Source organism: Rhinatrema bivittatum, chromosome 3 (assembly GCF_901001135.1).
Source record: "Rhinatrema bivittatum chromosome 3, aRhiBiv1.1, whole genome shotgun sequence".
NCBI classification, from domain to species: domain Eukaryota; kingdom Metazoa; phylum Chordata; class Amphibia; order Gymnophiona; family Rhinatrematidae; genus Rhinatrema; species Rhinatrema bivittatum.
In genome coordinates, this window is record NC_042617.1 from 536,816,782 (window position 1) to 536,837,160 (window position 20,379).

Sequence of the window (20,379 nt, forward strand, 5' to 3'; positions counted from 1 at the left end):
ATCCCTCAAGAAGGCACACCTCACCTCCACAAGGGATTGAGCCCTCTCCATCGCTGGCCCTGCCCGCTGGAACTCACTACCCACATACCTCCAACTGGAGCCTTGCACCAACAAATTAAAAAATAAATTAAAGACCTGGCTCTTCAAGCAGGCTTACCCTGATTAGATCCTCTGCACCTTTGACCCTGTGCTGTATCAGTACCTGATCTGGACCTTGTACATAGTTATTTTTTACACTGTTTTACCTGTTATCTGTTTACCTGTTATCTTATACAGTTTGCGGCTCTTGTTTGCCAGCTTTCGGCTACTTCTCTCCCTTTCTCTGTAATCCCATCCCCAGTACCTGTTTGATGTATTTTCCACCTGCAGTTCTGCTGTGAACTGGTATGATGTAACTACTATAACCGGTATAATAAAAGCTTTAAATAAATAAAATAAATACAATAAATACATCTTATAACATATGTGCTAAATTGTTTGTATAGAAAGCTTCTCTTGCTCCTCCCAGCATCATACTTTGTTGTCAATATTTATTCCTATCAAGGTACTGCACACTCTGGAGCCTAGCATCTCAAGAGGCAAATAGGTCTGGTGTGAAAAAATCATAGGGATCTGCTTGCTCACTAGTATGTAACCAGAGATGAGAACTTACCTAAATTTTACTTTATCTACACATGCTACAGTAATGCAGCTGAGAACTTATGTCCAAACTCTGTCTTCCAGAGTCAGCTGAAATCTTTATATTGAAACAAATAAGTAGTAAAAGATTTGATATTACTCTGTTAGCATGAATTAAACCACAAAGCAAATAAATATTAGCCCACCGCAAAATTAAGGCAGTGGTGCTAGCCAGGTTCTTCAAATATCAACCTGCCTGCTTCATGACTCCATTGCTTTCATTTCTGGTCTTCTTTTATCTCCTTTGAGATAGATTTAATTTCTAATATTTTTCTACTAATTTGGTAACCATAAGGAGATCGATATTCAAAGACTGCTAACTTTTGGTGTTAACATAAAAAAAGCCAAGATTTAAATATTTTTCCCAGCTTACTGGATACATTTTGTATGCACAACTCATTGTACACACAAAATTTATCTGGATAAAAAGAGGTGGCACTGAAAAAGTTCCAGGGGATAAACCTTAGCTGGTAAGTGCACATATTGAGTACTGTCCAGCTAAAGTTATGCATATAAGCCCGGTTGAAAAATATCAGTCCTAATCTGGGTAAAGATATACAGTAACTTTGTCTAGGTATATTTAGCAGCAGACTTATCTGGGTAAGTCCATCTGAATCTCCAGATAAAGTTATATGAAAAACTCTCCCTGATTAACTTACCCGCTCATTGGTTTTCTAAATACAAACCTCAGGGTGTGCATCTTTTATTATGATCATACCTCTTGACCAAACAAATAAATAGTAAAAGATTTCATATTACTCTGTTAGCATGAATTAAACCACAAAGCAAATAAATATTAGCCCACCGCAAAATTAAGGCAGTGGTGCTAGCCAGGTTCTTCAACTATCAATCTGCCTGCTTCATGACTCCCTTGCTTCCACTTCTGGTCTTATTTTATCTCCTTTGAGATAGATTTAATTTCTAATATTTTTCCACTAATTTGGGACCCAGTTTTTTATACTATTGTCATGTCTTACATGCATCAGCATGTTTTGAGTTACTTAGACTCATAGGAAGCAGATATATATAAAAACAAGCTGAGCCCCTAAGTTTGGCATCTATTTTCAGCCAAATTTAGGGGCCTAAAGCTTAGGATTTTAAATATAAGCCTGCTATTTGTTTGTCTAGATCTAGAATCTTAAGTGCTTATTTCTGAAATCAGTGCTAAGCTCCTAACTTTGTTTCCCTGCCCTAACTCCACTTCTGTAACTTTTTAGGGTCCTAAATTTAGGGACTCAGTCGTAGTAAATTTTCAAAAGGACAAATTAGGAGCTTCATTCCAAAGTAGGAGCTTAACCTTTTGAAAACTGACCTCATATTGGTCCATATTAAAAGGGGTTTGTCTTGATAACTTTAGAGTTGGCAGGACAAATCTCAAGGTTTAAATATCTGGCCCCTTTAACTGGATAACCTTTATCTGGCTAAGTCATTAACTGGATAAAATATAGCCAGATAAATTGGAAGCATTCTGGAGGTGTATTCAACTTAGCTGGATAACTCTGATATTTAGTTAGCCTAATAAGTTATTTGGCTAAGTCTGGACATGCAGGTTTAATGTTATTTGGGTATATATACCCAGAAACCTTTATCTTAACCAGTTATTTCGAAATATAGCTGTTAAGAGACAGAGAAAAAATGTTTTGTTTTTTTTAAATCCCCGATCCCTTGCCCCTCTAACCCCCCACCCCATAAGATTTAAAAAAATGTTGCGGGTCTACTGGTCTGATGACCCTCCTCTCCCAATGAATTCTGAAGTAATATCTGCCCTCTGAGCCCCTCCAAATCTCTCCCATGTGCAACCCCAACCGTCCCACTCAATTGGCACCCTGCAAATCCCAGAAGCCACTGGGAGCAGGGAACAACAGTGGCACTCTGGGTGGCATTCAGCATTGCTTTTAGAGTATTAAAGCAACACTGGACATTGCCTAGAATACTACAATCATACCATGTTCCTGGCAGCATGTGGAATTTGGGGGATGCTGGGTTTGTGGATGTGTTGGGGGGCAGAGGGGTTGGGATTGAGGGAATTTGGAGGGCAGATATTACTTTTGGAGGTGGGTGGGAAGGGTCCTCAAACCAATAGTCCAGCAATGCTTCTGAAATCTTTTGGGGATTTGGGGGTGGGGGTTGGGAGTGGAAACCTTTTTTTTTTTTTTAGTTTTATTTTGTAAACACTTAACCAGATATGTTTTAATATAACCAGTAAAATTAAAAGTTATTCACATATATGTACCTGGATAACTTTTACACTGAACTGGCTATATTCAAACATAGCCACTTAGGTTTGAAATTTATCTGGGTAGCTACACCTAGATAACTTTATTTGAGGATATTCAGTGGGATGTTTATCCTGTTGAATATCCTTGACAACTTATCCAGCTTAGTTTTGTTAGAAATGAGATCAAACCCAGAATGAAAAAGGGAGATCTTAATTATTTAGTGGACAGCCTCATTATATAAATCTAATAAGAATAATTTGCTAGTACTGCTGCTTTTACAGGCTAAAGGACATAGGACCTTTAGACCCTGACAGGCCGCTGCAATAACCTATGCATTAAAAGCCTATGTGCTGAAATTCAGCGCAGTTTTAATGCACAGGTTACATTTTTTTTAAACTCCCAATGCAGTAAGCTAAAGCTATGCTAATGTACCAGGGGTTAAAATATATGTACACCGAGTCAATATGCGCAGGCTGAATGCACATTTCAACTAAAGAGGGGAGGGGCTGAACTGGAGAGTGTGTAGAGCAGCATATTTTTTCTTGTGCTTCCAATTTAAGAGCCCATCTTTTCTTGTGCTCCCAACTTAGGACCCTTCTTTTGTTTATTTATTTTTAGATTTTTATATTCCGCTTTTCGGCACTTCAAAGCAGTTTACATTCAGGCACTGTAGGTATTTCCCTATCCCCAGAGGGATTACAATCTAATTTTGTAACTGAGGCAATGGAGGGTAAAGCAGAGTTGCTTACCTGTAACAGGTGTTCTCCCAGGACAGCAGGATGTTAGTCCTCACACATGGGTGACATCACCAGATGGAGCCCTGTCACGGAATACTTTTGTCAAAGTTTCTAAAACTTTGACTGGCATACTGAGCATGCCCAGCATGCCACTAACCTGGTGGCCACAGGGGGTCCCCCCTTCAATCTCGTTTGTAGCAAATGTATGAGCGAACAATAAAACAATAAACCTTTGGCGAACCCAACTCTGCGGGGTGGCGGGTGGGTTTCGTGACGACTAACATCCTGCTGTCCTGGGAGAACACCTGTTACAGGTAAGCAACTCTGCTTTCTCCCAAGACAAGCAGGATGGTAGTTCTCACACATGGGTGAATAGCGAGCTGTAGGATGTCCGAAACAGAGTCAACCAAGCAGCACTCAAAAACGTGCAACAGGCACAACAACAGGGATGCTGCTGGTTATGAAGGGCAGTCTGAAATTCACATTGGGCTGTAGGTAGGAAGAGTTGGGTTACTAAACTGGAAACACATTACGCAGTACAGACTGGCCAAAAATGCTGTCTTGCCTGCCAGCCTAGTTGAGACAGTAATGAGCTGCGAAGATATGGAGAGAGCTCCAAGTGGCAGCTCTACAGATGTCGGCAATAGGTACCGAACGGAAGTGCGCTAGTGACGTTGCCATGGCTCTGACTGAATGCGCTTTCTCGCGTCCCTCTAGTGGAAGGCCTGCTTGTTGGTAGCAGAAGGAAATACAGTCCACCAACCAGGTGGACAGGGTCTGCTTGCCCACCACTACTCCCAGTCTTCCCTTATTCAAAGGAGACAAAGAGTTGGGTGGACTGCCTATGGGCTGCAGTGCGGTCTAAATAAAAGGCGAGTGCACGTTTACAGTCCAAGGAATACAGAGCCTGCTCACCTGGATGTGAGCGAGGCCTTGGAAAAAAGGTGGGCAGTATTATGGATTGATTTAAGTGGAAATCAGACAGCACCTTTGGCAAGAATTTAGGGTGAGTGCGGAGCACTACACGGTCGTGGAGAAATCTTGTATAAGGTGGGTACGTTACCAGTGCCTGTAGCTCACTGACTCGGCAAGTTGATGTTATAGCCACTAGAAAAATAACTTTCCAAGTGAGATGTCGTAGCTTGCAGGAGTGTAGGGGGGCTCGAACACAGGTTGTATGAGCCCTGCCAGCACAACATTGAGGTCCCATGCCACAATTGGGGGATGCAGTGGAGGCTTCAGTTGTAGTAAGCCTCTCATAAAGCACCCTACAAGGGGTTGCGCTGAAATTGGGGCATCTCCTACACCTTTAAGGTAGGCGGCTATGGCACTTACATGAACCCGGATGGAGGAAGTTTCTAGGCCAGACTCCGAGAGGTGTCAGAGGTAGTCCAGGAGCAGGAAAAGGGATCTAGTCCCTTTAGCGTGCACCACAAGGAGAACCTTTTCCACTTGGCTCTGTAAGATTTCCGAGTAGAAGGCTTTCGTGAAGCTACGAGGACCTGGGAGACATCAGTGGAAAGATCAAGGGATTGCAAAATCAACCTTTCAACATCCAGGCTGTCAGAGACAGAGACTGGAGGTTCGGATGACGCAACACACTGTGGTTCTGCGTTATGAGAGTTGGTGCCTTGCCCAGGCGAAGAGGCTACTGGACTGAGAGGTTGCGTAGAATGGGAAACCAAACGTCACGGCCAGAAAGGGGCTATGAGGATCATTGTGCCCCGGTCCTGACGTAACTTCGCGAGAGTCTTGCTGATGAGTGGAATAGGAAGGTATGCGTATAGGAGACCTGTGTTCCATGAGTGGGTGAAGGCATCCATCAGTGGTGTCTTGCAACTGTGGTACAGAGAGTAGAATTGGCCTACTTTGTGGTTGTGAAATGACGCAAAGAGGTCGATGTCCGGGTGACCCCACTGGTGGAAAATTCTGTTCGCTACAGAGGGATCCAGGGACCATTCGAGGGGATGAAAGGTCCGGCTGAGACGGTCTGCCATCACATTCTTTGTGCCCGCCAGGTAAGTGGCTCTTAGCAGCATGGAATGTGAGAGAGCCCAGGCCCAGATCTGCGCCGCCTACTGGCAAAGCAGGTAAGAGCCTGTGTTCCCTTGCTTGTTGAGAAACGACATCGCTACCTGTTTGTCTGTTTGAATTAGGATTATCTTGTTGGATAGGCAATCCTGGAATTCGAATAGGACATACCGTATTGCCCGGAGCTCCAGAAAATTTATCTGGTGGTCCGCTTCCGCCCTGGTCCAGGTTCCTTGGGTTTGCAATCCACTGATGTGGGCTCCCCAGCCTAGGTTGGAGGCATCCGTGGTCAACGTGATTTGCGGATTTGGTGGTTGGAAGGGTAGTCCTGTCCGTAGATTGGACTCCCGTGTCCACCAAGCCAGTGAGTGACGAAGCTGGCTGGTTACCTGGATGATCTATGACAGGTGTTGGTTGGCTTGGGACCACTGGGACTTTAAAGTCCATTGTGTTATCTTCATGGCCAGTCGAGCCATTGGGATGACATGAACTGTGGATGCCATGTGTCCCATCAAGGTTAGTAGCAGATGAGCTGATGCTGTCTGACGAATCTTTACTGTTTTGGCCAAGTTGGACGGTGTCTTTGCGCGGTCCTTTGGGAGGGATGCTCTGGCCATGGTGGTGTTTAGGTCTGCTCCGATGAAAGAGAGGTTGAGTGATGGAGTCAGATGGGATTTGGGATAGTTTATTAGAAATCCCAATGACTGGAGCAGCTGTATGGTAAGACGGAGGGATTGAAGTGCTCCTTCTCTGGAAGGACTTCTGAGGAGCCAGTCGTCTAGATACAGGTAGACGTGGATACTCTGCCACCTTAACTGTGCTGCTATGACTGCCAGACACTTCGTGAATACTCGGGGTGCTAAGGCAAGGCCAAACGGTAGCACTCTGTATTGGAAATGTCTATGTCCCACTACGAATCAGAGATATTTTCGAAGAGGAGGGAATATTGCTATATGGGCGTAAGCATCCTGAAGGTCTAGAGAACAGAGTCAATCTCCTTGCTGTAGAAGTGGAAACATGGTGCCCAAGGAAACCATCCTGAACCGCTCCTTGCGAAGGTATCTGTTTAGGGCGTGGAGGTCCAAGATAGGACGTATGCCGCCGTTATTTTCAGGATTAGAAACTATCGAGAGTAGAACCCCCTTCCTTGCTGTGTCTGGGGAACCGGCTCTACGAGTCTGGACTGCAGTAGGATAGAGAGTTCTGCCTCGAGGAACACTGTGTGATCGCTCAGGCTCCACGCCGGGAGTGGTGGAGAGTCTGAGGGCACAGCAAGGAAATTCAGACAGTAACCGTGGGTTACTATAGGGAGGACCCATTGGTCGGTGGTGATTGAGTGCCATTCGGTGGCAAAGTGGCACAGGTGGCCTCCCACCAGAAAACTGGTTGGGGTTGTAAGGGAGGTTGACTGCTGCTCTCTAGATGGGAGTCAAAAGCCCACTGCAGGACCAGTCTGGGGGGGCTGGATGAGCTTTGGGGGCTCTATGCTGACTAGGTTGGCCTCTGTGAGAGGGTCTGGCCGTTCTAGCACGGGATGGAAGAGGGTAGTACCTGCGTGGCCTATAGGTCAGCTTCCTGGTCTCTCATCTCATTCCTCTTCTGGCTGTAGATGAGAAATCTGAGGGGACAGTGGACAATTGGCACAGGGTTTCATGGTGATCCTTGAGTTGCGCCACTGCCTCTTGAATCTTATCCCTGAGCAGGGAAGGTCCGTCAATTTGTCTTGAACTTCTTGGCGCAAGTCAGAGGCTTTCAGCTAAGCCCAGCGCCTGGCACTAATTCCAGCTGCTGATACTCTGGATGCAGTTTCGAAGGCATCGTAGGCTGCTCTGACCTCATGCTTTCCAGCCTCCAATCCCTTTTGTAGGATGGAGGATAATCCTTCTTGGAACCGGTCAGGTAGGGTTTCTGAGAAATCCTGGACTTGCCTCCAGAGATTTCTTGTGTACTGTGTCATATAAAGCCGGTAGGCCACTATACGAGCCATTAGCATTGACTCTTGGAAAACTCTGAGGCCTAAGGCATCCAGTGACTTCTGTTCCTTCCCAGGTGGGGCAGAAGAGTGAGGCCAGGACCTTTTAGCTTTCTTTTGAGCTGATTCTACCACTACAGATGGGTGGGGTAATTGGCTCTTTTGAAAACCTGGGGCTTGTTGTACCAGGTATGTGGCGTCAGTCTGTTTACTGGAGGCACAGTTCCCAGGTGCTCCCAGATGTGGTGTAAGAGATCTAGAAGAACCTTGTGGACAGGAATTGCCATAACTTCCTTTGGAGCATCCACAAATTGCAGTACCTCCAGCATTTTGTGTCTGGCGTCTTCCTCTGTTTCCAATTTGAATGGAATGGTCTTGGACATCTCTTTGACAAAGCTGGCAAAGGAGAGGTCTTCTGGAGGGGAGCGGCGCCTTTTTTCCGGGGGTGAAGGTTCTGACAGAAGCTCTTCAGAAGCCTGCGAGTCAGAGGTAGCATCATCCCAAGGGTTATATGGTGAATCTCCTTCACCCACCGGGCCCCTCAGATGGAGGAAGGAATCCAAATCCAGATGGATGGGAGGGTGGTACCAATGGAAACTGAGGAGGCACCGATAGGAGTATACTACCGTCCACCTGGACAAAATGGTCAGACAGATGATGAAATGCTAAGAGAAATCAGGGAAGCAAACCAATTTGGCAGTGCAATAATAATGGGAGATTTCAATTACCCAAAACATCCAGCGTGCAAGAAACAAGTAGCAAAGTCCATCAAATTTCTAATAATTTTTTAATTAAATCAAAGTTCAAGGCATCATTCATGGCAACTCCATATCATTTTAGAAAGTACAGGTAAAGGAGTCCCCCTTTTTTTTTAAATTTCTAATAATTTTTTAATTAAATCAAAGTTCAAGGCATCATTCATGGCAACTCCATATCATTTTAGAAAGTACAGGTAAAGGAGTCCCCCGACACGGTCCGTGTTTCGCGGTAGCTGCATCGGGAGGGACCCGCGGATAAATTTCATCTTATGTATTCATCCTGGAGCGCATCCTGAATACATAAGATGAATACATAAGATGAAATTTATCCGCGGGTCCCTCCCGATGCAGCTACCGCGAAACACGGACCGTGTCGGGGGACTCCTTTACCTGTACTTTCTAAAATGATATGGAGTTGCCATGAATGATGCCTTGAACTTTGATTTAATTAAAAAATTATTAGAAATTTAAAAAAAAAAGGGGGACTCCTTTACCTGTACTTTCTAAAATGATATGGAGTTGCCATGAATGATGCCTTGAACTTTGATTTAATTAAAAAATTATTAGAAATTTGATGGACTTTGCTACTTGTTTCTTGCACGCTGGATGTTTTGGATTTGATTGATGTGCAAGATTTCTCTGCTTCGTGCTTTGCTTGGTAGATTTCAATTACCCCAATATTGACTGGGTAAATGTAACATCAGGACTTGCTAGAGACAAAGTTCCTGGATGTAATAAATGATTGCTTCATGGAGCAATTGGTTCAGGAACCAACAAGAGAGGGAGCTATTTTAGATTTAATTCTTAGTGGAACGCAGGATTTGGTGAGAGAGGTAAATGTGGTGGGGCCACTTGGCAACAGTGATCATAACATGATCAAATTTAAACTAATAACTGAAAGGGGGACAATAAGTAAATCTGCAGCTCTAACACTAAACTTTCAAAAGGGAAACTTTGATAAAATGAGAAAAATAGAAAAAACTGAAAGGTGCAGCTGCAAAGGTTAAAAGTGTTCAACAGGCTTGGGCATTGTTTAAAAATACAATCCTAGAGGCGCAGTCCATATGTATTCCACGCATTAAGAAAGGTGGAAGGAAGGCAAAACGATTACCATCATGGTTAAAAGGTGAGGTGAAAGAGGCTATTTTAGCCAAAAAAAATCCTTAAAAAATTGGAAGAAGGATCCATCTGAAGAAAATAGGATAAAACATAAGCATTGTCAAGTTAAGTGTAAAACATTGATAAGACAGGTGAAGAGAGAATTTGAAATGAAGTTGGCCATAGAGGCAAAAACTCATAATAAAAACTTTAAAAAATATATCCAAAGCAAGAAACCTGTGAGGGAGTCAGTTGGACCATTAGATGATCGAGGGGGTTAAAGGGGCTCTTAGGGAAGATAAGGACATTGTAGAAAGACTAAATGAATTCTTTGCTTCCGTATTTACTAATGAGGATGTTGGGGAGATACCAGATCTGGAGATGGTTTTCAGGGGTGATGAGTCAGATGAACTGAACAAAATCACTGTGAACCTGGAAGACAGTAGGCCAGATTGACAAACTAAAGAGCAGCAAATCACCTGGACCAGATGGTATGCATCCTAGGGTACTGAAGGAACTAAAAAATGAAATTTCTGATCTATTAATTAAAATTTGTAACCTATCATTAAAATCATCCATTGTACCTGAAGACTGGAGGGTGGCCAATGTAACCCCAATATTTAAAAAGGGCTCCATGGGCGATCTGGTAACTATAGACCAGTGAGCCCAACTTCAGTGCTGTGAAAAATAGTGGAAACTATTCTCAAGATCAAAATCGTAGAGCATATAGAAAGACATGATTTAATGGAACACAGTCAACACGGATTTACCCAAGGGAAGTCTTGCCTAACAAATCTGCTTCATTTTTTTGAAGGGGTTAATAAACATGGGGATAAAGATGAACCGGTAGATGTAGTGTATTTGGATTTTCAGAAGGCGTTTGACAAAGTCCCTCATGAGAGGCTTCTATGAAAACTAAAAAGTCATGGGATAGGAGGCGATGTCCTTTTGTGGATTTCAAACTGGTTAAAAGACAGGAAATAGAGAGTAGGATTAAATGGTCAATTTTCTCAGTGGAAAAGGGTAAACAGTGGAGTACCTCAGGGATCTGTACTTGGACCGGTGCTTTTCAATATATATATAAATGATCTGGAAAGGAATACGACGAGTGAGGTTATCAAATTTGCGGATGATACAAAATTATTCAGAGTAGTTAAATCACAAGCAGACTGTGATACATTACAGGAGGACCTTGCAAGACTGGAAGATTGGGCATCCAAATGGCAGATGAAATTTAATGTGGACAAGTGCAAGGTGTTGCATATAGGGAAAAATAACCCTTGCTGTAGTTTCACGATGTTAGGTTCCATATTAGGAGCTACCACCCAGGAAAAATATCTAGGCATCATAGTGGATAATACTTTAAAATCGTCAGCTCAGTGTGCTGCAGCAGTCAAAAAAAGCAAACAGAATGTAAGGAATTATTAGGAAGGGAATGGTTAATAAAACGGAAAATGTCATAATGCCTCTATATCGCTCCATGGTGAGACCACACCTTGAATATTGTGTACAATTCTGGTCGCCGCATCTCAAAAAAGATATAGTTGCGATGGAGAAGGTACAGAGAAGGGCAACCAAAATGATAAAGGGGATGGAACAGCTCCCCTATGAGGAAAGGCTGAAAAGGTTAGGGCTGTTCAGCTTGGAGAAGAGACGGCTGAGGGGGGATATGATAGAGGTCTTTAAGATCTTGAGAGGTCTTGAATGAGTAGATGTGACTCGGTTATTTACACTTTCAAATAATAGAAGGACTAGGGGGCATTCCATGAAGTTAGCAAGTAGCACATTTAAGACTAATCGGAGAAAATTCTTTTTCACTCAACGCACAATAAAGCTCTGGAATTTGTTGCCAGAGGATGTGGTTAGTGCAGTTAGTGTAGATGGGTTCATAAAAGGTTTGGATAAGTTCTTGGAGAAGTCCATTAACGGCTGTTAATCAAGTTTACTTAGGGAATAGCCAATGCTATTAATTGCATCAGTAGCATGGGATCTTCTTAGTGTTTGGATAATTGCCAGGTTCTTGTGGCCTGGTTTGGCCTCTGTTGGAAACAGGATGCTGGGCTTGATGGACCCTTGGTCTGACCCAGCATGACAATTTCTTATGTTCTTATGTTCTTAAGAGGAGGTACTGGCACCAATGGCATCGGAGTCCTTGATGGATGTTGAGGTACGGATAGCCCTGATGGTCAGGAAACCGGCTCCGGCATTGGTGATTCCCGAAGGGGAGATGAGCCATGGGCTGTATCTTCTTCCTCAGAAGACACCAGAATCAGAACCGATATTGGGGGAGGAATCGGTGGTTGGCTGGGTGCCGACAATCCCTAAGGAATGGGCACCGATGGCAGGGTACCGATGAGAGAGTCCAAAAGCTCGAGGAGCAGAGCCAACATAGAAGGCACCGGATCCGGCAACGGTGGTGACTGGAAGCCCCGAAGGGCAATCAGCACTGCCTCTTGGACCATACGGTCCAATTCCTCCCGAAAGGCTGGCATAGGTAACGCGACGGCCGGGGTAGGAGGCAGGCTAGGCATTGCTGGAGCTTCCACAGGAGTCTGTGGAGTCTCGGCACCGATATCAGTGGGGAACGCCTCGGGGTCCCGGGTACAGAGGAGGATGGGGGCTCCTCTCCCGGGGCCCTTTTCGAAGGTGGCTTGGCTGAGGTCGACGCCACTGCCTTGTTGGTGCCGGCACCGGATGAGGATGTGCGTCGGTGCCGGTGGCGATGTTTGTCATGGAGATCGGCCCGGTCCTTCTTCGGCGATGAGGATACAGAAGTCTTGGAATGGGACGATGTCTGTGACGGACGGTCACCGGCTCCTCAATCCTTTTGAGACGTTGATGGAGAGGGGTTCGAAGAAGATGGAACTTTACGACTCGGTGCGCTCTTACCTGGAGTCGATGGAGATGAGTGCTTTCAAGCAAACAAGTGCTCCATCTTCTCCAGGCGGGTGCGGCGGCCTTTGGGAGTCATTTGTGCACAACTAGTGCACCGAAGGATGTTGTGGGATGGCCCAAGACATAAACCGCAGGCATTGTGCGGGTCCGTTATGGACACAGTCCTCGGACACTCGGGGCACTTCCGAAAACTGGTCGCCATAGTGAAAAAGAGGCGGCGCACAGTCGGTGGCCATCGGGCACTAAGAAGTACATTGCTGGGACCACAAAAACGTGGTAAAAACTTACCGAAGCATCGTCAGAAGTCGGTGTGCGATGGGGGACCCTGGGGCGGGAAAAAAGTTGAAGAAACTTCAAAAAATTCCTTGAGGAAAATTGTGAGAGAAATTCTCTCAGAGCTTCTAAAAACCGAGAGGCAACTGCTGCACGGAAAAAAAGAGACTAAAGGGGGACCCTGTGTGGCCACAGGGTTAGTGGCATGCTGGGCATGCTCAGTGTGCCAGTCAAAGTTCTAGAAACTTTGACAAAAGTATTCCATGACAGGGCTCCCCTCTTTATCTCTCTCCCCCTAACATTTTATTGTAAATAATTCACTTGTATATAATTATTTTTATTGCATTTATACAACCATTATATAGCATTCATCTTTGTTGTTTTGCACTACCTTTGTTTCCCTCCCGCATCCCCTACCCAGTTCTCTTATCAGTTCAATGTAAAGCCCCGTTGGCTATATATATATTTTTTTTTTGTTCCATGGAAACCGATGTGATGTTTCTCCTAACGAATGTCGGTATACAAAACTTTAAATAATAAATAAATAAATAAATAAATAATGTCACCCATGTGTGAGGACTACCATCCTGCTTGTCCTGGGAGAAAGTGACTTACCTAAGGTCACAAGGAGTGACAGTGGGATTTGAACCCTGGTTTGTAGCCCACTGCTCTAACCACTAGGCTACTCCCAAATTAGCAGCCCTTCTTTTGTTGTGCTCCCAACTTAGAGGCACATCTTTTCTTGTGCTCCTAGTCAGCTATTGCGATTAAGACTTAAAAACAAATGCATTGTTGAGCCACTATCGCTGGTCCTTGCGGGTAGTGCGGGAGCCCTGGTGGCGAATCCAGCATTAGACACTTTTCTCCACCTTTGGCTAGGAGTAAAGTGTCTAGCGCTAACAAATTGTGCACTCAGTCAGCACACTTCTCTGTCTTGGGAGGGAATGCTTAATGCCCTCATTTGCATGGAATTTCCATGTGAGAGTGCTGAGCCGAGTGCACATTTTTAAACGCATCGGGCATAATGTTTACCTGCACAAAATGTGCACCCAATTGTAGGTAAAACCTTCTGCTCAGCTGAATGTACTTTATTACATCAGCCTGTGAATTGGTTTTAGAACTGACACTTGATACCCCATTTTGGATGAGCACTGGGAAAAGTGACATCCAGGGCCTGTTGATCAGAGACCTAGGAGACCGTACCAGCTGTTTTACTCCCTGCGAAGCAGAACGTGTGGCATAATAATGTGCAATGAGCAGCATCTGCTCAAACTCCTCATGAGCTCGTGTGTTCACTTCACTGGATTTCTTCAGGTTCTCACACTACAAAAAACAAAGTACAGTTTATGGAACAGAGAGAAAGGAGCATACATAATAGCTTCACAGAATAATAGTATAACAGATTTTGTTTATACATATAGTAGTCCTTCAATTATCTGGAGACACCTGAAATTCTCAAAATGGAGAAGTTAATTCTTACCTGATAATTTCCTTTCCTTGAGATGAATCAGACCAGTGGGTGTGCTCAGCAACTAGCAAATGGAGACAAAGACTAATAGGTTCGCTGATGTCCCTCCGTGTAAGCATCCGTGCTGACCTCAGCCTGCCAGTATTATCTAGACCAAGCTAATTGTGGACAACTTTAAGACAAAACAATTTAAACAATTAAGACTTACCTGATCATTTTCTTTCCTTAACTTATGCTCCATCAATCAAGAAACATGTGGGTATCGTCATAGCTCACCTTAAATCAGCCATAAAACCCCGACAAAATCAGCTCAATACAAAAATAAATCTTTTTCAACTAGACAGATTACATATTTTATACCTCCATAAAATTAAAAATAAGGAAAAAGCACACTTATAATGAAAGAGAGAGTGTAGGAAGAATATAACATTGCCAAAACAATAGGCATAAAATAATTAAACTCCTGTTTAACTCTTCCTTTAAAACAACTTTTTTTTTTTTAAATGGCATCTATCTCAATCTTATTCCTGCATGGGCTTCTTGACTAGTGGAGCAAAAGTAAAGGAAAGAAAATGATCAGGTAAGTCTTAATTTTTCCTTCCTTGTCCTATGCTCCACCAGTCCAGAAACATGTGGGAAGTACCAAAACCCATTAATTAAGGGTGGGAAAACTTTAAGCTTGCCTTTAATACAGTTGCCCCAAAATGGGCATCCTGTTTGGTAAAAACTTCCAGTCTATATGTTTTATGACATACTCAATGTAGCCCAAGTAGCTGCCTTACAAATATCTAACTGGCTAATTTTAAAAGGAACGCGTGTGCGCCCATAATTGTGCATATTGGCGCAAGAGCAGAAATATGTTGCAATTTTATATTGTGCGCACAAGTAGGCAAGTATCATTTAAAATCCCCCTTGTGCATATGTGTCATGTAATATTAAGAGGCAGCTCAAGTAAATGTTCCGATTGTATTTCCACAGGCGGATTTTAAAACAAGCTCGTGCGAGGGAAAAAACAGTTTTTACAATTAGTCAAGTTGATGTTTAGGTCTTCAAGACCCCTCTGGTTCTTCATCCTGTAAACTCCCCACTTGACCCTGAACTTCATGCTGTGCTGAAAGCCCTAAAACTTGAGATCTCTAGATTTGCACATTAGGATCAGCAATAAAGATAGATGGATAACATGCAAAGTCGCGCCATGGTCCCACCTTGAATACTGTGTACAATTCAGGTCACCGTATCTCAAAAAAGATATAGTTGCGATGGAGAAGGTACAGAAAAGGGCAACCAAAATGATAAAGGGGATGGAACAGCTCCCCTATGAGGAAAGGCTGAAGAGGTTAGGGCTGTTCAGCTTGGAGAAGAGACAGCTGAGGGGGGATATGATAGAGGTGTTTAAGATCATGAGAGGTCTTGAATGAATAGATGTGAATCAGTTATTTACACTTTTGGATAATAGGAGGACTAGGGGGCATTCCATGAAGTTAGCAAATAGCACATTTAAGACTAATTGGAGAAAATTCTTTTTCACTCAACGCATAATTAAGCTCTGGAATTTGTTGCAAGAGGATGTGGTTAGTGCAGTTAGTGTAGCTGGGTTCAAAAAAGGTTTGGATAAGTTCTTGGAGGAGAAGTCCATTAACTGCTATTAATCAAGTTTACTTAGGGCCAGATTTTATAACATGCGCGTGGGCGTTGATTTGTGCGCGCAACCCGGCGTGCACAAATCTACGCCTGATTTTATAACATGCGCGCACAGCCGTGCGCATGTTATAAAATCCAGGGTCGGTGCGCGCAAGGGGGTGCACACTTGTGCACATTGCACGCGCCGAGCCATAGGGGAGCCCCGATGGCTTTCCCCATTCCCTCCGAGGCCGCTCCGAAATCGGAGCGGCCTCGGAGGGCACTTTCCTTCCACTCCCCCCACCTTTCCCTCCTTTCCCCTATCTAACCCGCCCCCAACCCTAACTAAATCCCCACCCTACCTTTGTTGTCTTAGTTACGCCTCTGGCAGGCGTAACTTGCGCGCGCTGGAGGCCTCGGTCCTGCCCCTGGACTGCCCCCGGACCAGTGCCCCACTCCTGCCCCCTTCCCACCCCTTTTTCAAAGCCCCAGGACATAAGCGCGTCCCGGAGCTTGTGCGCGTCGCTGAGCCTATGCAAAATAGGCTCGGCGCGCGCAAGGGCACTTTCTCGGGGTTATGCGCGTAAGTTACACGAATAACCCTTTGAAAATCTGCCCCTCAGGGAATAGCCACTGCTATGAATTGCATCTGTAACATAGGATTTTCTTGGTGTTTGGGTAATTGCCAGGTTCTTGTGGACTGGTTTGGCCTCTGTTGGAAACAGGAAGCTGGGCTTGATGGACCCTTGGTCTGACCCAGCATGGCAATTTCTTATGTTCTTATGATCAGCTTTTTTAAAATTTGGAGTAACATGCACACGCACCATGGTCAGTTTTTTAAAATTCAGAGTTATGCGTGTAAGTCTTGGTCCTGCTCTGGAATGTTCATGCTCCACCCCTTTTCCGCCCTCTTATTCTTGAATGCACGCGAGTACTTCTCGGCTTCTTAAAATTTGCGTTGTTTGTGCATGGCCTGCATACGTGCATATATGGCCATTTTTGAGTGAGCAATGCTTTTAAAATTTACCTCTTAGGGATTAACTACTCCATACTCAGCCCAAGAAGCAGCTTGTGCACAAACTGAATGAGCCATTAAATCCTTGGAGAAGGTTTACCCTGTAACAAATAAGAAGAAACAATGGCCTCCTTAATCTAGCGGGAAATAGTTGCTTTTGATGTGGCATCACCCTTTCGAGGCCCTCCGAAAAACACAAAAAGTCTATTTGACTTTCTAAAGACCTTAGTAACTGCAAGTAACTCAGGAGACACCTTTTTACATCAAGGAACTGTAACGTTTCCATTGAACCTTTATAGTCTAATCTTATGAAAGAAGGCAAAAGAATCTTCTGGTTCAAATGGAAACCCGAAATCACTTTCAGCAAAAAGGAAGGAACCGGCTTCAGGACTACTGATTCCCTGTTGAACTTGAGATAGGGTGCGTAGCATGATAATGACTGCAATTCGTAAATCCTTCTTGCTGAAGTCATCACGACCAAGAAAACGGTCTTCAAAATCAAATCCTTTAAAGAAGCCTGCTCTAATGGCTCAAATGGTGCTCCTGTCATAAGCCTGCACCACCAAATCTAAATCCCAATATGGGACTTCTGCTTTGACTGGAGGCTTTATTCGTTTTACTCCCTGGAGGAAATGTGCAAAATCTCTATTAGATGAAAGGGATAACACTTTAACTTTCCCCCTAAAATAGGAAATTGTTGCAACTTGAACCTTTACAGAATTATATGCTAACCCTTTGTTGAGCCCTCTTTGCAAAAAGACAAGGACATCGCCAATTTGAGAGTGCCATGGGGAACAATGGATCTCCTTGCAAAAAGTCTCAAAACATCTCCATATTCTCACAAGATACTGAAGTGGATAATTTCTTTGATTTTAATATTATTTATTTATTTATTTATTTAAAATTTTTATATACCGACATTCATCCAGGATATCATATCGGTTCACATTGTAACGCAAAAACAAACGCACGGCATGGCGCTTTACATTGAACAGTAAAAAACATGATAACAAGGCATTAACGAGAGGGGGGAACAATAATATGGGAAGTTTTGCAATAAAATTATATACAAGAATTGCAATTATATACATATGTACAAAAGAAAGAAAACTATGAGGTTAATTTTAATCAGGCTAGGAGATAAGATGGGGAAGAGAAGGGAGGGGGAAGAGGGGGAGGGAAGGGAAGGGAGGGGGAAGAGAAGGGAGGGAAGGGAAGGGAGGGGAAGAGAAGGGAGGGAAGGGAAGGGAGGGAAGGGAAGGGAGGGGGAAGAGGAGGGGGAAGGGAAGGGAAGGGAAGGGAAGGGAAGGGAGGGGGAAGAGAAGGGAGGGAAGGGAAGGGAAGGGAAGGGAAGGGAGGGGGAAGAGAAGGGAGGAAAGTGTATAACTCTTTTTAACTAACTTTATCCTCTCAAGATCCAGGCTGTAAGAGAGTAATGAGAAGAGTCTTCCATCAGAATAGGTCCCTGCTGTAACAACCCTCTGCTTGCTGGCAGACATAACGGTCTGCCTACTAACAGCCTGTGTAGTTCTACATAACATGGCCTTCGTGGCCAATCTGATGCTATAACAACCACATAAACCTTTTCTTTCTCTATTTTCCTTGTCTCGCCTTATTAGTGGCCAAGGGGGGGAAAACATAAAGCATCTTTTCCTTTGCCCAAGTTTGAACCAGTGCATCTATGGCCTTGCTGCCTAACTGTTTTCGACTGTAAAACTTTGGGTCTTTGCATTTTGCCTTGTCACCATTAAATCCAACAGGGGAACTCCCCATCTCTTTACTATCATTTGGAAAGCACCAGGCCTCAGTTCCCATTCTTCTAGGTCTATCCTGTTTCTACTGAGATAGTCTGACTGGATGTTCTCTTGACCTGCAAAATGCAGTGTGGAGAGTTGGAACAGATTCTTTTCTGCCCACACAAAGAGAAGTTCTGTCGCTTCTGCTATACCCTGACTCCGGGGTCCCCCTTGCTTGTTTATATAAGATACTGTCACAGAATTATCGCTGAGAACTCACACTGTACTCTCACTGATTACATTTTGGAAGTGAATAAATGCCAGTCTGATTGCTCTGGCCTCCAAACTTTTTATTAACTAAAGTCTTTGTAACAGAGACCATTGGCCTTGAACATAATACTTCTGGCAATGCGCACCCCAGTCTGAGAGGCTGGCATCTGTTGTAATGGCAATCGATTCTGGGCACTCTAACGGAACACCCTTTTGCAGATTTACAGGACTGGTCCACCAAAGCAAACTCTCCCTTGTTTTCTGCAGCAGCAGAAGGCGGACTTAGTAACCCTGCATCTGTACCTTCCATCAGGTAAGCAGGGCTAGTTGAAAGGCTCATATGAGCCCTCGTCCATGGCACTAAGTCCAAAGTGGAGGCCATTGTGCCTAGCAGCTGAAGAAATCCCTATTTTGAAGGTGCCTGCTCTTGTGAGAATTGCTTCACTTGCATGATTATCTTTGAAACCCTTTCACTGATAATGTTATGGATCCCTCTCGTATGTTGAATTGGGCACCTAAATGCTCTATATCTTGAGAAGGTTTTAATTGGCTTTTTCCAAAATTGAATATCCAACCTAGTTTTTGGAACAGGGAAACTACATAGTTGGTTATGGCCACAGTTTCCGAGTATGTCTTGCTGTGAATTAGCCAATCGTCCAAATATGGATTCACTAAGACCTTTAAATATGCTGCATCCACTACCATGACCTTTGTAAAGATTCTTGTGACTGTTGCTAATCCAAAAGGTAATGCCCTGAACTGGTAATGCTCTCCCAAAATAAATGGAGAAATCTTTGGATGTTCTTTCTCATGAGAATATGAAAATATGCTTCTTTCAGGTCCAGAGAAGTTAAAAACTCTCTTTTTCTTACTGAAGAAATTACTGATCTGAGAGTTTCCATGTGGAAACGGGGAACATACAGGTTTCTGTTCACACTCTTTAAGTCAAATATTGGCTGGAAACTGCCATCCTTCTTGAGGATAACAAAATAAATCAAACAGCAGCCCTGCCTCCGCATTGCATATTGCAGGTCCTGTAAACTTCTCAGTTTGGCGAAGTTAGGATGAATTGCTTCTATTTTTAATGGAGAAGAGGCTGGTGAAATTACAAAACTTTTTCTGACAGGGAATTGGAATTATGGGGAGTATCCATTTTGAATAACATCTAGGACCCATTGGTCTGTCATTATTGGATCCACTTCTTGAGAAAACATTGTAGTCTTCCTCCTATAGGAGTAATCAAGGAGTGAATCCTCTGGGCCTTATTGTGAGGACTGACTGGAAGTTGAAGGCCGTGCCGAATCCTCACATGGCCTTCTTGCCCCTCAAAAGGAATGAGACTTTCCTTTTCCTTTGGTGGGCTGTTTTAGAAATGTCCTTGAAGACCTAAATTTCATTGCCTCACTGTATTGACTGTGCCCATATAAAGAGCGGAAACTTGATCTTGACCTGTCCTTTGGAAGTCTGTGGTCTCTCTTAAACTCTTTACAAATCTATCTAGCTCCTCACCAAAAGTTAATTGCCTTTAAAGGGTAATCTATTTAGGGGAGCCTTAGAAAAAGTGTCTGCTGCCCAGTTATGGAGCCAGAGGAGTATTCTGGCAGTGACA

General features: G+C 43.9%; 1 protein-coding gene across 1 annotated transcript in view; it reads right to left on the bottom strand.

The window, feature by feature from the left end:
* IFT172 (intraflagellar transport 172) overlaps positions 1-20,379 on the bottom strand; it is a 649,332-nt gene that overhangs the window by 36,552 nt on the left and 592,401 nt on the right. Inside the window, exon 42 of the mRNA XM_029596359.1 lies at positions 13,865-13,984. Within this exon, the coding sequence (XP_029452219.1) occupies positions 13,865-13,984 (120 nt within the window). The remainder of the gene's footprint in view (positions 1-13,864; positions 13,985-20,379) is intronic.